This window comes from Petaurus breviceps, unplaced genomic scaffold, assembly GCF_028583685.1.
Source record: "Petaurus breviceps papuanus isolate PSGF00001 unplaced genomic scaffold, PetGlider_PUasm1.0 37, whole genome shotgun sequence".
Classification (NCBI taxonomy): domain Eukaryota; kingdom Metazoa; phylum Chordata; class Mammalia; order Diprotodontia; family Petauridae; genus Petaurus; species Petaurus breviceps.
Window position 1 is genome coordinate 74,569,826 of NW_027186296.1, and position 18,234 is coordinate 74,588,059.

General features: G+C 38.2%; 1 protein-coding gene across 2 annotated transcripts in view; it reads right to left on the reverse strand.

The window, feature by feature from the left end:
* Positions 1-18,234, reverse strand: part of PDE8A (phosphodiesterase 8A) — a 266,963-nt gene that overhangs the window by 29,738 nt on the left and 218,991 nt on the right. For both annotated transcript variants that reach the window (XM_069098725.1, XM_069098726.1), the window contains 3 exons: positions 9,321-9,369; positions 8,918-9,053; positions 2,888-3,086 (listed from right to left, as the gene is read on the reverse strand). In XM_069098725.1, coding sequence (XP_068954826.1) covers positions 2,888-3,086; positions 8,918-9,053; positions 9,321-9,369 — 384 coding nt within the window. The remainder of the gene's footprint in view (positions 1-2,887; positions 3,087-8,917; positions 9,054-9,320; positions 9,370-18,234) is intronic.

The following is an 18,234-nucleotide window of genomic DNA, read 5'->3' on the forward strand; positions in this document are numbered from 1 at the left end:
CAAATTTTGTTGATTAAAAGCCAATAGTTTCAGTTCAAGGTGTCCCTCCTCTCTGCCCACCACACACATGGAATGCTCATTTGCCAATGTCTATAGTTACCAAATTGAGATCTTTCACTTTAAGAATCAGATAAATTTAGACCAGGTTAATGGACACAGTATAAAAAGAAAGCAAAGCATCATTTATTAGTATCAGAGATACTAAGAAATACTTGTATTAAGTATATTATACTAAGAAATGCTTAATATCAGAGATAAGAAAATAAGTTGCATAGGAAGTTAAATTTCTTCTGTGTCTCAACACATTTATTATCTTGGTCTTTTTCTGACAAGGAACTCTGAGTAGAATAAAAGTTCCCATGGTGTGCTGGCCCACTCACAGGGCTTGATTATTTCAAGTGAGTTCAAGGTCTAGTTTAGGGCAGGGTTGGGGAAGTATAACTCATGCCTCAAATGGAACAGTCACAGCAGGCAATATTTTACATCTTAACATTTTCTATTCCTATTTTTTTTCCTATCCTAAAAATAGAAATGCTAGAAAAATTCCTTATGAACCAAGCTCTTTACTTCTATACTAAGAAGGCAAAAGGAGTGAAACCACAATATTTATCTATGTATTTTCCTGTTCCTGTTTTGAGAAGAAAATTTAAAAACATGTTTTCCCCAAATAATTCTCCAACCCAACTTCTTCCCCTCCCCTCTATTCCCAATAGAAGTGTCTTCAAATGGAAGATTCTAGAAACTCCAAAGCAGAAAATGGGAAAGGAAAAGAAACCCTAAATATCAACACCTTCCTGAATTCACCTGAAAACCACTTTCTTCTTCTTGCTGTCTCTCTTAACACATATGTAGTTGATGTCCCACTTAAAGCATCTGAGTCATGGCAGTAAAGGGTTAATGAGATAAGACTGGAATTCCAATTAATATAGCTACTGTTTGCTATGGAACAGGAGAAGTTCTTTAATAAATGTGGGTAAGAATCTCAAAGACTCATCTCATGATGCCAAGCAGGTTGGTGGTGGTATATCAAAATCCAGATGTTCATAGAATTCCTCCCCTCTCTATGCTTTTAGAATAAAAATTTGTGGGCTAATAGAGGAGAAATTATGCAAATAAGTAGGATGCTCTTCTTATTGCTTATTTTTTTTAATTTCTCATCTTAAAAATCCCAGTATAATGGAGGAGGGAAGAACTAGATGATTTCAAAGGTATTTTGTGAACCTATGATGTGAATATGTTAAGCCATTTGGGTATGACTAGGAAGTAAAAACTCTTGTTGCCAGGATCAATTTCTGAGAGAAATAATAATTTAAAAAAAACCTCACATGAGGTTGGGTTGGGGGTGGAATAAGTTTGATTTTGAAGGCAATGACACTGAAGCTTATTTTTTTTTTAATTCCTGAATGAAGACTAGAAGCAGTGGATTTTTCCCTTCGGCAGGTTGGGCCTTCAAAGTGAATATGAATGGCTGTTTATATGGGTAGGGATGTTTTGGGTAAAGTCTCTCATTACTGCACCAAGAGCTAAAGAGTATTACTTGTAGCAGCCAGAAGGGGTGAGCTGAGACATGAAGGAACTTCACTCTTCTTCCTCCCCCCCAGGTCTCTGGCTCTTCCCCACCCACCTCTGGGTGCTTTTAGCATCTCTCCTCAGCTGCAGCTCCTGCATGTTAAAAGCAAGTTATAAAAGAACTAATTTTGTAATAATAAAGCTTACTTCTTAAAAACACAAGGGATGAATAGGGGGAAAAAGAAAGAAAAGAAAAACAGATTCTGAATTAACCAGGTGTGAACTGTCAGACTCAATGATGTTGTGTTGATCAGTTTTGCTGAACGGCTTCACTGCCCACCCCCTTCTTTTTTTTTTTACTATTTGCCACAAAGCATGGTTCTCTGGGGAAGGGAAGAGAGGACAGCTGAATTTGAAAATGAAGGTGAAATGAAAACAAATATTAGTGCTAGAAATTTTCAAATGCCATTGTAAAACACACAACTTTGTTAAAGAACAAAAAGCACATAGCCAGATTGGGAATAAATAACAACCATTATGACCAGTTTTACTATTTCATAGAATGTCAGAGCTGGGAGGGGCATTTGGAAGCCAGTGGACTTTCAACCTTCTTATTTCATATAGCAATATATTATGGAGCTATGATTTCCTAGGTGAGAGACCTAGGAGTGGGAATGCTAACCAGTCTCTCACTTTCTAGGTATGTCTTTTTGAGTCATCTGTAAAACGCCAGGGATTGCCCTCCCTTTTGCATTTGTACCTCCAAGACCTAGCACAGTGTAGGTAGGGCACAAAGCAGGAGAACGTGAAGGAAAGAAGCACTTATATCATGTCTACTATTTGTTAGACATTCTAAATTCTTTTTCATAAATAGCATCTCATTTGATCCTCAAAACAATCCTGGGGAGTAGGTGCTATTATTATCCTCATTTTACAGGTGAAGGAAGTGAGGCAGAGGTGGAGTGACCACTGTCACACATCTAGTGAGTATCTGAGGCCACATTTGAACTCAGGTATTTCGTTCATTGTGCCACCTATGTGCCTCATAATAAATGCTGATTGATTGATTAAGAGAATTATCTGAGACTCAGGTCACAGAGCTAGTAGCTGTCAAGAAAGGGGATCTGAACCCAGGTCTTCTGACTCAAGGTTCAGAATTTTATCCATTTAAACAATGACACCGTCTCCTTATAGAGGAGGAAAAGAGATGAAATATATCCAGGGCAGAGCTGGGACCTGAACCAAAGTGTCATAACGACCACCTTTCCCCTCCAACACATTCCCTGTGATCAGCTGTGTGACCTGGTGAGTACTGGCCATCTCCATTCCTCCTCCCTCCACATATTGATAAATGTGCATGTTCTGAAAGGTGGCTTACCTTGACTCTTTCTTTAGACAGGAAGTAGGCAGTGGCATGAAGTACGTCTGCAGAGTGTGTAGAATTGTGGTAGGAGTTAGATGAATGGTAGTTGGCTTCAATGATGTGCAACCAAGACCGTAGAGTTGACTCAGAGCAGTTTAGGAATTCACAGATTCCAAAGCGAGCAAAAATCTTGAGACCAAGATAAACCAACGGCCTACAGAGAAAAACATTCACAATACTGAGACACGGAGCCAGGCCTGGAGGACAAAGGCAGTCTGTGATCAATACAGAAGCTCTTAAGTATTTCAACCCAGGAGTGTCACACTCAGTCCTACAATTCAGAAAGAGGGCCCTGGTTCACAAAGATCATTCAAGTTTTTGACAATGTTTCTGGTAATTAGAAAAAAAAAGTTAGCCTCAAAGTTGTCTGTATGCCAACTCAATGCATTTCAACAAATATTTGCCAAACGCCTACTGTGTGCACAGAGATTTTGAACATTAGCTCAGTAGTAATAGGGATTGTTACATTCTTGTTCTCACATTCCCAGTACCTAGCACATAGTTGGCATTTAAAAATACGTGTTTGATTTTAAAAATTCTTTTAAAAAATATTTATTTTTATCATTTCTTTTAAAATTTTGAGTTTCAGATTCTCTCCCTCCCTCCTATTCCTCCCCTACCCATTGAGAAGGCAAAAGAAGGTTTCAATTATACATGTGAAATCATGTAAAACATATTTTCATATTAGCCATATCACAAAACAAAGCAAAGAAAGAAAGAAAGAGAAAATTACATTTCAATTTGCACTCAATTCATCATTCCTTTCTCTGGAGGTGGATAGCATTTTTTCATCATGAGTCCTTTGGAAATGTCTTAGATCATTGTGTTGATCAGAATATCCAAGTCTTTGATAACTGATCATCATTGCAATATTGCTGCTACTGTGTGTAATGATATCCTGGTTCTTCTCACTTCACTTTGCATCAGTTCATATAGATCTTTCCATGTTTTTCCAAAACCACCTTCCTCATCATTTCTTATAGCACAATAGTACTCCATCATAATCATGTACCACTTGTTCAGCCATTCCTAAATTGACAAGCATCCCTCAAGTTCAAACTCTTTGTAACCACAAAAGAGCTGCTCTAAATATTTTTGTATATATAGTCCTTTTCCTTTGATCTGTTTGAGATACAAACCTAGTAGTAATATTACTAGATCAAAGGGTACACAAAGTTTCATAGCACTCTAAGCATACTTCCAGATTGTTCTCCAGAATGGTTGAACCAGTTCACTATTCTATCAACAATTCATTAATGTACCTATTTTCCTTCATACTCTCTAGCATTTGTCATTTCTGATAGGTAGAGTTGTTTTAATTTGCCTTTTTTAATCAATAGTGACAGAGCATTTTATTTAATATGACTACAGATAACTTCAATTTATTCTGAAAACTTCATATCACTTGACTATTTGTCAATTGGGGAATAGCTCTTAGTTTTAGAATTTTGATTCAGCTACTTATAAATATGAGAAATGAAGCCTTTATTAGAAAAACTTGCTCTAAAATTTTTTTTTATTATTACTTCATGGCCTATTGGTGACTTTTATCAATATGTAGTTTACTTGATTATCTCTTTTAATTAGGTTTGGTTTTGCTTTGTCTAAGATCATGATTGTAACCTCTGTCTTTTTTATTTCAGCTGAAGCATAGTATATTCTGCTCTAGCTCTTTATTTTAACTCTGTGTTTATCTTTCTGTTTCATGTATGCTTCTCGTACACAACATAATGGGGGAAATCTGGTTTCTAATCTATTCTGCTATCCACTTCTGTTTTATGGGTGAGCTCATCCTATTCACATTCATAGTTATGACTCCTGTGTATTTCCCTCTACCTGTTTTCTTTTGTTTATCCTTCTCTCTCTTTTTATCCTGTCCCTCCTCAAAAGTTTGTTTTGCTTCTAACAGATTCCTCCCTTAATCTACCCTCTCTATTATCACACACACACACCATATCTCTTATTCTCTTCCTCTCCTATTGGGTAAGGTAGATCTCTATACCCAACAGAGTGTGCATGTGCGCGCGCGCGTGCGTGCGTGTGTGTGTGCGTGTGTGCGTGTATGTGTGTGTGTGTATACTTCTCTCTTTGAACCAATTCTGATGAGAGTAAAGTTCAAGCATGGCCTGTTCCCTCCACCCCCCCATCCCAGTTTCCCCTCCACTGTAAAAGCTCTTCCTTGAGTGCCTCCTTTATGTGAGAAAATTTTCCCCATTCTACCTCTTCCTTCCCCCTTCTCCTAGTATATATCTCTTTTTTATTCCTACTTAAAAAAAAAAATCATCCAAACATAATTAATTCATACCTGTGCCCTCTATCTATATAGCCTCCTTCTATTTGCCCTAATAATTACAAAGTTCTTAGGAGTTACATATATCATCTTCCCATATGGGAATGTAAAAAGTTTAATTTTATTGAGTCCCTTATGATTACTCTTTCATGTTTACCTTTTTATGCTATTCTTTAGTCTTCTGTTTGAATGTTACATTTCCTATTCAGCTGTAATCTTTTCATTAGTAATGGAAGTTCTCTATTTCATTAAATATACTCCTCCCCCCCAGCCCCCCAGCCAAAGGGTTATATTGTTTTGCTGGGTAATTTGTTACAGTTCTAGATCTTTGGTTTTCCTGAATATCGCATTATAAGCTTTTTCTTTAACATGCAAGATGTTAAATCATGTGAGATACTGAGTATGGCTCTACAATATCTGAATTGCTCTTTCTGGCTGCTTGCAATATTTTTCCTTGAACTGGGAACTCTGGAATTTGACTATAATATTCCTGGGAGTTTTCATTTTGGGATCTCTTTCCAGAGGTGACTGGTGGATTCTTTCAATTTCCATTTTATCCTCGGATATAAGGTATTGGGTCTTGAGATATGATGTCTAGGCTCTTTCTTTGATCATGGTTTTAAGGTAGTCTAATAATTCTTAAAATATGTCTCCTCTATTTTCCGGGTAAGTTGTTTTTCCAATGAGATAGTTCACATTTTCTTCCTTTTTTTTTTCTTCTTCAATTTTTTGGCTTTGTTTTTATTGTTTCTTGAAGTCTCATGGAATCATTAGCTTCTACTTGCCCAATTCTAATTTTTAAGGAATTATTTTCTTCAGTGAGCTTTTGTACCTCTTTATCCATTTAGCCAATTCTGCTTTTTAGGAATTCTTTTCCTCAGTGAATTTTTGTGCTTCTTTTATCATTAGGCCAATTTTGTTTCTTAAAGTGTTATTTTCTTTCACATTTTTTGTGCCTCTTTTTACCAAGCTGTTAATTCTCTTTTCACAATTTTTTTTGGCAGCACTTTCATTTACTTTCCCAATTTTCCTTCTACCACTCTTGTCTCTTTCTTTCTTCCAGGAATTCTTGTTGGTCTTATGTCCAATTGGCACTTTTTTTTGAGGCTTTACTTATAGCTGTTTTCACATTGTTGTCTTTTTCTAAGTTTATGTCTTGATCTTCTCTACCACATAGTAGCTTTTAACGAACTTCTTTTTTTGTTGTTTGCTAATTTTCTCAGACTATTTATTCACTTTGAACCTTACGTTAAAGTTGGGCTTTGCTCACCTGGGGGTGGGGAGGGTGCAAAGCCTTAGATTTTTTTTTTTTTTTTGCTGTTGTTTTCAGACCTAGTTCTAGGGGTCGACAAAAAGTTTTGGTGCTTTCAAGGTGGTGTTATTCTCAGAGAGGTGTGGTCACTGCTCTCCTCATCTGCATTCTGGTCTTTACCTAAGAAGGATTACTGATCCCCTGCAGCCACAAGTACTAGTGCTCCTCTTGGCCCTGAAAGTGTGACCAGGGCCGCTGCCCTCTTATGAACTATCAGAAGCGCTCCTCTCTGTCCTGGAACTGTGACTCAGAACTGCTTATGGACAATAGAGTTGCCAATCAGCTTTAGCTGTACCCAATGCCAGCAAAGGATTCTTTGTAATCTCCTTCTGACCAGTAACCTAACCCCCTTACTCCCACTGGGCTGAGAGCCACTGATGCCCAGTGTTGCTGCTGTTGTCTTGGCTATCTCCAAGGCCCTCCACTGGTGTTCCTGCCCTGCTCTAGGCCTGTGCCCACCCTGGTGTTATAGACTTCTCCTGGGGACCTCCTAAATTGTCTTATGCTGTATAAATGTTTCCCTTGGACCCTTTGTTAGCTCTACCACTGCAAAATTTGATTTGTGGTATTATTTTAAAGCTGTTTGGAAGGGAATTTTGGGAGAATTCAGCTGGGTCATGGCCTGTACTCTGCCCTCTTAGCTCTTAATAATGCTGAATTCATAATCTTAAGCCCTACTAGACTCATCTTGGAAAGGGCCACATTACAAAACATAACATAAAACAGTATCATTCCTCTTCACACACCCTCTGACACCTTCCAAGAACCACTGTTAGTGGGGAGGGCACAGAACTGGGAACACGGGGTTGTGAGTGGCTACAGTGACCAATGACTTTGTCACCATCATCCTCTCCATCATGGACCCTGCAGTAGGAATAGCTTCTACCCCAGGAAGTCTAGGTTATTCTAGGCCAGGCCTAATGTAGTCCAGGCCAGTGACTTAGTTTCATGATTAGAATGAAATGAGACACTCATAGACATCTACTGGTTAATGATATTTAGTTTACTTAGCCAAAGCAGGGAATGCATATTCAGCAGCAATTCAGCAGTTATAACAGCAATAATAACTTTTATATAGTGCTTTAGCAATTTGCAAAGTGATTTATAAATATTATCTCATTGAACCTTATAATAACCCTTGAAGTAGGTGCCATTATTATCCCCATTTCTAGATGGTGATATTGAAGATAGACAGCAGTTAAGTGACTTGCCCAAGGTCACATAGCTAGTAAGTGTTGGACCCCAGCTTTGAACTCAGTTCTTCTTGACTCCAAATTCAGGTTTCTATGCATTCTGCCACCCAGCAGCTTCCTTTCTTCTTTGCTGGCCAGAAACAGGGAACAAACTCCTGACTCCAAGCCTTAACCTTGTGGACAAATTAAGTCTCAAGGTTGATTTTAAATCTCATCTCTCACAGTTATTACCTGTGTAAACACGGGCAAATCGCTTTTAATCCTTATTTTCTTCATTTGTAAAATGGGAATAATATTTACAGTAACCTACCTCACAGAGTTGTTGTGAAGTTCCAACGAAATAACATAGGTAAGAGTATTTTACAAAATTTAAAGTGCTATTTAAATGCTAGTTATTATTTCATCTCAATTTCATATCTTCCCTAGTGCTCTGCACATAGTAGGTGATTTATTGTATTATGAGAGTTTAAAAAAATTAATTTACTTTAACCTTAAATACTAAAACAAATATACAATAAGAAAAGAAAAAGAAACATTATAAACTTAAATATTAAATGAGAAAAGGAAAAAAAAAGCATTGCCATACTGTACACAGCAGAACATGAGAGGATTCAAAATATGCAGCAATAAAGTTCCACTTCAAGAAAGCCCATATAATATACCATGCTTTGTCTTCAGAGTTGTCCATCTTTTCTTTGCTTCCTTGTAAGTTTTCTTTTGTTTTCTGCTGTGCACTTTTTATTTCATCCTTTTTTTTCCCTTTCTAGTCCTCCCCCCCCCAAAGGTTACAATTAAGCATGGACACACACACACATATACACATATACGATTTTTGGAAATAATGTAATAAGAAACATCAAGGCTAAATCCTATGGCATTTAAGGCCTGCTACAATCTGGCTTAGTCCTATCCAGCCTTAGCTCCTACCACATCCTAACATATACTTTCCATTCCCTTCAGGCTATGTTTTCCTGAGAAGCAGGAAAGAAACCTATTGTAAACTTAAATATTAAATGCATATACTTAGATATCTATAATCATATTCATATATAGACAGATACATTCATCTGCATCTATGTAAGACTGTATTATGCTTAATTGTCCTCTGTTCCTCTGAGGGTAGATAACCTCATCCTTCATAAGTCCGAGTCTTTCCATATTTTGTATTATAAGACATGAAGATTACCAACCTTTTGTGAGTGGCAGCCTCCAGTTCAAAAATGTTAAAGTCCCAGTACTCCTCATTTTCCATGGCCTGTGCTATCCGTGGTGGGATGTCATTAAGGGAGATAGGAGAAATAAAATTGCTTGGAACCTGATGAAGTTCTGTAAATGGACATATTTCAGGAAAGAAACAAAATTAGAAGTCTGTATTTGTTGAAATGTTTCTTAACGCAGTATTTGCTTTGTGGAACCATAAAGACTCCTTTATTTCTGAAATAAAAAAAAACAATGACTGATATACTAGCAAACTTCTAGGAAATAAAAATTAGAAAAAAATGTCCTTTAGGAATTTTTATTTGAGCAAGCTATTTTTTCAATGTCATGTGTGCTAAGGCACCTACAACTGAAAAAAAAAATAAAACAACTTACGTTTTGATGAAAAAATATATTCATTTCCCGACAACCTTCGTAAACCATCCTGTTAAAAATGGGACAAAATGAAAAAGAAAGAAGAACAAAGCTGTTAGAAACGTGCTTTTTGACATCATACATCCAGACTGTGCTGATTGCCCCCAGTTGCTTCTCAGGGGGTAAGGAAGGGGTGGCTTACTTACTCAGTCAATAGCTGGTAAGTATGCCTCTGGTGTGCACTAGTTTAGAAATGTGCTAGGCACTGGGGGGCCTATAATAGAGATGGAAGACTTAGTCCCTGACCTGGAAGAGTTTAAGAGCTACTCGAAAGGACAGGACGTGCGCCAAAAAAGATCTGAGAACAATGTAAGACAAGGCATGGTCCAGCATTGCACTGTGGGCTATGGACACATAATCAGTAGCATAGGGGAGTCAGGAAGGGAAAAGAGCCATGTGTGCTGGAGTAGTCAAGGTTGGTCTCATGGTAAGACTTAAATGGCCCTTGAAGAATAGTAAGGATGTAGATAGGTTTAGAGCAGGAGGTAGGGCATTCTAGGAATGGGGATGGGCCTGAGTGAAGATGCAGAGATATCTTTCTGGAAGGAGAGTGAGATGAGATAGTAAGCATCTTAACATTTATACAGATCTTCAAAGTTTGCAAAGCAAACATAATCTCATTTGAGTCTTAAGATGATCCAGTGAGGGTATGTATCAAAGTAAGGCTGAGAGGTTAAAGGATTTGTGCCTAATCATAAAGAGTAGTGCTTGAGATCTAGTCCTCTAAATATTGTGCCATGCTGCTTCTCAGGAAAAACTTAACCTGAAGGGAATGAAAGGTATATGTTGGCATGTGGTAGGAGCTAAGGCTAGATAGGACTAAGCCAGATTGAAGCAGGCCTTAAATGCCAGAGGATTTAGCCTTGATATTTCTCATTACATTATTTCTAAAAATCTGTGGTTGCAATGATATGGGTATTCCCTCTATCCATGCAAAACACGATGTCTCTACAGTTTAGGATTATTGATCTAGAAAGGGACCTCAGGGGCCATCTAGTCCAACTCCCTCCCCCTTCTTTTTTTTTTTTTAAACACAGATAAGAAAACCAAGACCCAGAGAAGTTAATTGACTTGCCTGGAGTCACACAAGTTGTAAGCATCTGAAGCAAAATCTGAACCCAGGTCCTGTGACCCCAGATCTAATGGCTTTTCTGCTATACCATACAATTTCCTGAATTGCTGTGGGCAACATATTTCATCACCTGTTGACCAACTTCTCATCATGAATGTCACTGGATCCGGATAAGCTAAACCTTTGATGGCAGATACACAGCTCATATATGATCCTCAAATTAAGACCTTTTTCTAGCTTTGTCAGAACAGGTAGAGCCCATGTTCCAATGACATAGCCATTACATCTCAGGGTCATCTTCATGCCATTATGAAGTTGTTAAGGAGGTAGTCAATATAAAATCTTGTAAAGTCTTGAGCAACTGAGTGTAATGATCGAAGGACTATTGATTTGACAGTGATAGGAGGAAACATAAGAAGGAGACTAGAGATAAACTTGGAGGTTTTTACAGTCATTCAGGTAAAACGCCATGAGGTCCTGGACTAGTTAGCAATGATGATGGGAAATGAGGGGGAGAAAACCTGAGACACATTTTTAATAATTAAAATTGTAGTGGGCGCTTTATTAAAAATTTATTCTACAATCTGAATCTGCAAAACATCTTTACATCAATAAATATAGCAGATTGACTGTTGGAATTATGAGCGATTTATCTTGGAAAGATTGTATCTTTGTCAGCATATGCAGATTTTTATGAATATTTACATTAAAATTATGAGTTTTATTAGAACATATTTCACTGTTATCTGTTCTTGGTCCATGAATGAGACACATTTTGAAAGAAATATCAACATGCCTTATACCTGGTTGGTTATAAAAGACAAAGGAATGAGAGAGTTTGGATGGGAATGTGGTGCAGTAGAAAGAAAAACTGGATTTGAAATCAAAGACCTGAGTTCAAATCCAGAGTCAGCTACTTACTGTGTGTGCTGAGTAAGTCAACCTCTTTGGGTTTCATCTTTTTCATCTGGAAAATAGACTATGTGACTGCTAAGGTTCAATCTTGACCCACATTTGTGATCCTATAACTAGAGTATTTATAGCTCTAGAGACTAGCGATATCAATGAGACATATAGAAATTTAAGGGGAGGTGTGAGGGAGAATGACAAATAGGGGCCAGACTGGGACAAGAACAACGACACTAGTGTGGGAGGCAGAAGACCTGTTCTAATGTTCTGTGGCTCAACAGTCTTCATTTTGATTTTTAAAAATCACATTTTTTAACCTTTTATCCTCTTCTCAAATACTCAATCTTTTCTTGGGCTCTTCCTCATCCTTCCTACTCTACTTAGTAGAATGGAAGGAGGTGGGAGTTCAAAACTGATTTCAGTAAGGTAGTGAGCAGAGAAGGGTAGATTAGACTACAACCACCCTCTGAGGGCAGTTAAGTGGTGTAGTGAATAGAGCACTGAATTTGGAATCAGGAAGACTCATCTTCATGAGTTCAAACCTGGCCTCCAACACTTACTGGCTGAGTGACCCTGTTTGCCTCAGTTTCCTCATCTGTAAAACTTGGAGAAGGAAATAGCAAACCACTCTACTTCTTTACCATAAAAACTCCAAATGGGGTCACAAAGAATTGGAAATGACTGAACAGCAGCCACACTGTCTAAGGTTCCTCACAGACTTCAAATCCTTCTATCATTTTCTATCTACATCTAGAAAATCATTTTTTATCCATAAGGCTGGTTGTTGTGATCCACAAGGCCCTCATTTCTAGATGGTCAAATTGGGAAAATCCAATTCAGTTTTTTGTGAGGAATGAACCTTCCTTCTTAAAGTAACACCGCCATCTTTAGGCAGGTTAACAAATGACCACTGGAGCCATTTTTTAGCTTGGTTGTATTTTTGCAACTGTAGGATAAACAGGATTTTAAAACTCCTGGGTAAATCCCCTGAACTTTAAAAAAAAAAGCAGTGTCTTCAGCTCCCATTTCATGGTCTCTATGTACTACCAGTTGGGACTCTTCTGAGATGGTGAGTGAGGGTGTTCTCTTACTGTAGGATATCTCCAACTCCAGTGGCTCTTTCCTGTATATACCTAATACCTTTTTTTATTTTTTTTTTTAGCACTGAATACAGCATGCTGAGTTCATTGGATGCTTGGTAATTGTAGCTTACTAACTTACAGATGAACCAGAGGTCTTGTGGAAAAATCCAACAGTTGTGGTTGAACTTAGGAAATCTATTTTAATTATACAGTTAAATGATTCTCAGATGATGATAACAATAACAGCTTACAATTTAATAGCACTTGACAATTTACAAAGCCCCTTTACATATATTATCTCTTTTAATCCTCACAATGACCCTGTGTGGTATGTAGAACAAGTATTATTATCGTTCTATTCTATGACTCTAGGATAATAAGAGCACCTGCCTCACAGGATTGTTGTGAAAATCAAATGAGATAATATATGCAAAATACTTTGCAAACCTTAAATACCTACATAAATGTTAATCATTATTTGGAATTCCACATATCAACTAATTTCCCACTGATTTTTTAATTTTTTTTTTAAATGGGGGCAGCTAGGTGGTGCAGTGAATAGAGCACCAGCCCTGGAGTCAGGAGGACCTGAGTTCAAATCCAGCCTCAGACACTTAACACAAAAACTAGCCATGTGACTTGGGCAAGTTGCTTAACCCCAATTGCCCTCCAAAAAGCAAAATAAATAAATAAATTTTTAAATGTCACCTATAGGATGCCATTTCATATATTTAGAGTCATTTTTTTTTTCAGGTATTGGAGGTGGTTGTAGCAGGAACTCAAACAAGTTCCTGCTTTAACTCTGCTATCTTCAAGTGGCCTTGAATCAGATTATAATGTAATTAGAGACTATTTAACAAAATAAATAAAGATGCAATAAAACAGATAATATCACATATTAAAACTAAGTCACCATGTAGTCTGTGGTGGTCCTTATGTACATATTAGTGTCCGTGGCTTTCTATTTGAGATTGACCCACTGACCTGAAAAAGGCTTGAAGGAGGCAGGGAGGAAACCACAGCTGTCTTTTTTTTCTTTTTGGAGGGCAATTGGGGTTAAGTGACTTGCCTAAGGTCACATGGCTAGTTTTTGTGTTAAGTGTCTGAGGTTGTATTTGAACTCAGGTCCTCCTGACTCCAGGGCTGGTGCTCTATTCACTACATCACCTAGCTGCCCCACAGCTGTCTTAAAGCATCTGAAGGGCTGTCCTCATGAAAGATGGATTAGACTTGTTTTATTTTATTCCAGAGGACAGAATTAGGAGCACTGGGCAGAAATTTCAGAAAGACAAACTTAAGCTTGATTTGAGGAAAAAGTTTCTAACAACTGGGGCCATGCTACAGTGCAATGGGCTGCCTTGGGAGATACTGGTTTCCCCCTTACTGGAGATCTGCAAGCAAAAGTCAGATGACTACTTGTCAGGCATGTCACAGAGGAAATTGGGAAGAATTAGATGTCCACTGAGGTCTCTTCTCACTTTGTGACTGTATGATTTTAAAAAGTCTCTCTTTGCAGTCCATAGCTACAAATTACTGTAGCTATCTTACTATGGGCTATTAATGTCCATTCAAGGATGAAATCGTCTTCTTGATTTTTCTCGGAAAGAAAAAGGTGCATCTGTGAATTTACATGGGATTATTCATATATTAATTAGTATAATTAATTACATAATAACTATATGGGATTGTTTATAATATGTTATATGTTAATGGGATTATACTATATACACTTTGAGCATTTATGAGAGTATTCTTGAGAAGGATTGTATTCAATAGCTAGAGGGATATAGGTGCCCAAACTGAAGGTAACCTGAAATCTGGTGACAAGATGATCAATGTGACATAGTAGAAAGATGGCTAAATTTAGGGCCAGAGGTCCTGTGTTCAAATCCTAGCTCAGCTTCTGTATGACCTTGGACAAACTACTTTATTCCCCAGGTACTCAGTTTTGTTATTTGTACAATTCAGAGGGTTGATGAGGTTGGAGGGTTTTAACCATTTTTTTGGGCCATGTTCCCCCTTTGGACAGTCTGGTGGAGCCTATGGAGCTTTTTCAGAATAGTGTTTTTAAATGTATAAAATAAAAGACATAGGATTATAAAGGAGACCAATTACATTGAGATACAGTTACCAAAAGTAAAAAACCAAACCAAACCACCAAGTCTATAGTTAATATGTTAAATTAATGTGTAAGCACCCTTCCAAATGCTGCTATGAGCCTCTGTCACTCACTGAACAAGAAATAGTGCATTGTAATGTAAAAGCTTTCTGCTTTCTATTTCTCCTTTAGCAAATCAGAACTATAACCCCTGCTAAGAGCAGGCCTCAGACTGTGGGCCAAATCCTGGGATGGTGGCTCATCCCAGTAACATTGTGTCAATAATTCTTAAACTATGTACTCAAAGGGATTGATGCAAGAATCAAATGAGATAATGAATATAAAAGGCACCTCTATTTTCTTATCTATAAAATAAGTGCACCATGTAGTATCTACCTCACCAGGTTGTTGTGATAATCAAATAAGATAATGGCTATAAGTTTCTTTAAAGGGTAGTGAGCTATGTGTTTGTTGTTGTTGCATTTATTAGTGGGTAGCTGCTGACAAGCTCTCATAAGAATGGAGGACATTAAATGGCCTATTTGCCTATTGGCAGGAATGACTCCTTTGGGTTAAAACACTATCTCAAGAAAGCTGCTCTAATGTAAATATGTTTTTGTAGCAGAGATAACCTGTGAACCCATTAGTACCTATTAGCATCTCAGCAGACAGCAGACAGTGAGATCTTAAGGGGAGGTGTCAATAGGCCAGGTTCTCACTGGGGGAAGGTAGGACCTTGCAGTCTAAAGAGCACAGCAGGAGACCTGATTTCTAGTCATAGAATCACAGCTCTGGAGCTAGAAGGGACTTCAGAAGCCATATACCTAGTTCTATTCTTCCATTTTACAGATGAGGAAACTGAGGCCCAAAGAGGCAGCTAGGGGGCATAGCAGATAGAATGGCTTAAGTTAAGAATACCCCAGTTCAAATACTGCCTCAAACATTTACTTCATGGTGTAAGCTTGAGCAAATCACTTAAATTCTTTCAACCTCAGTTTCCTCATCTGTAAAATGGAGATAATAATAGCATCTACCTCACAGGGTTCTTGTAAGGATCAAATGAGTTAACACATAAAGAAAGTGCTTTGCAAACCTTAATGTACTATATTACTGCTAATGATGATATTTGCGGTGATGGTGGTGATGATGTGATTTGCCCAGGGTTACACAGGATTCAAATCTAGGTCTTCTGATCCCAGTCTACTACCCCCAAATAATTTTTTCCTTTGACATAGAAAAGCAACCAAAACACAACAGTCCTGAATGTCTCTACTAATTAAATTCTGTGGCTGGAGAGTTGATCTGGTTATGGCTCCATATCAAGGTGTTCAAGGCTCTTCATAAGGAAAAGATAGCTTCCTTCAAGTCCATGAACACAGGCAGCATTCTCAACCAGTCCCGGTTATTTGTACTGCAAATGAGGGAGTGTGAAATTGTCCCATCTGGAAACCTAACTGCAAGCACACCCAACAGAAATGCATTATATCTCTCCGGGGTTGTTGTGAGGAGAAGATGGATAGAAAAGAACTCTATAACCTTAAGGCACTATAGAAATGGAAGCCATATTACTGAAGCTGTTATAATGAAGTGATTAAGCAGTCTTCTAAAGCTTGATGAATTTTTTTCAAACACAGCAACACACAACCACCATCTGTTAAAGCATATGGAAGTCACGGCAGGCACTGGTGGAGGGAGCAACTCCATTGACAAAATCAGTGATTCTGGAACTAGAGGAGTGTTGGCCCAATGGAAAGAGTATTGGCTCTGGAGTCAAAGGAACTGTGTTCAAATCTTGCCTCTTATACTTATTACCTATATGACTTTGGGCAAGTAAATGCACCCTTCCCCCCAGGCCTCAATTTCCTCACCTGAAAAATGGGAGGGCCTCTGAGGTCCCTTCTAATTCTAGATTTATGATTCTAAGATACACAGAACCATACAGGTACATCTTTATTTATGAGGAAGATGGTTGTGCATGTCCATACACATACTTTGTCTAAAATTTCATCAGAGGAAGAAATAATATAAGAGGCACGAAAATACCATAATCCCTAATCACGGCTGTCAGATAAATATACAAATTCATTAAACATGTTAAAGTAAGATCCAGAATCCTGAAATTATGAGAGCACAGCTTTTCTAAACCTTTGCATCCCTCTTCAAAACTCTCCTGGCTACTCCAATTCTTTTCTCTCTCTCTCTCTCTCTCTCTCTCTCTCTCTCTCTCTCTCTCTCTCTGCAGGGGGAAGGTAGGGCCATTGGGGTTAAGTGACTTGCCCAAGGTCACATGGTTAGTTTTTTGTGTTAAGTGTCTGAGGCTGGATTTGAACTCAGATCTTATTGACTCCAGGGCCGGTGCTCTATTCACTGTGCCACCTAGCCTCCCCCCTTGCTTTATATTTAACTAAAAAGAAAATGAGGTCATCTGCAGAGAGCTTCACTTTCTCCCTCATCTCACATAGCTCAGACGCCTTCTGCCACTATCTCCTCTTTTGCTTCTAGCTCCCCTTCTTGCTATCAGCACAAGTGATCGCTTTCTACCTATTCTTTGTCAACAGATTATCCTCTCTATCTTCCCCGCTCTCTCACTCATCTTCTACCTCTTCCTATCTATCTACTGGATGCTTCCCTACTGCCTACAAACACACTCCTATCTCTTCCATCCTCAAAAACTCTGGCACTATCTGTCCATACCTGCCCCCTATCATATTGTATCTCTCCTCCATTTCATAGGTAAACTCCTTGAGAAGGCCACTACAAGCCATGCCTCCACTTCTTTTCCTCTCACTCTCTTCTTAAATCTCTGAAGTCTCAGTTGCCAGACTTGTCATTCAATTGAAGCTGCTCTCTCCAAAGTTACCAATGAGTTCTTAATTGCTAAACCTAATGGTTTTTTCTTAGTCCTTATCTTTTTTGGTCTCCGTAGCCTTTGACATTATAGATCACGCTCTCTTATCCTTGATGCTCTCTTCTCTCTAGGTTTTTATACTGCTCTATTCTGCTTCTCCTACCTGTCTGATTGCTCCTTCTCAGACTCCTCTGATAAATCTTCATCCAGGTAACATGGATATCCTCGAAGGCTCTATCCAAGGCAGTCTTCTTTTCCCTCTATATTATTTATCTTGGTGATTTCATCAGTTTCCATGATTCAATTATCATCTTTATGCAAATGATTTTCCAATCTATTTATCCAACCCTAAGATCTCTCTTGAACTCCAGTCTTACGTGTCTAACTGTCTATTGGACATCTTGAATTGGATTTTGAACACCGTAAACTCAACATGTCCAAAACTGAAATAATCTTTCCCCTTAAACTGTCCCTTCTCTTGAACATTTTCCCAGTCATCCAAGGCTCCCAACCACCCAACTTGAATGTCATCCTTGACTCCTCTCTCTCATCCCCTCCAAAAAATCCAATTAATTATCTGACAAATCCTGTCATTTCTACTTTTTGTAACATCTCTCTTACATGCCCTCTTCTTTCCTCTTACATCACCACCACCCTGATGTGGGCTCTCATGACTTTACACCTGGACTACTGAAATCGCCTGTTGCTTGATCTCCTTACCTCAAGCTTTTCCACACTCCAATCTGTTCTCTACTCAGTTGTCCAAGTAGTCTTCCTAAAGTGCAGATGTGACTATGTCACCCCACTATCCAACAAATTCAGTGACTCATGTAAAATACTGTTTTGCTTTGAAAACTCTTCATAAC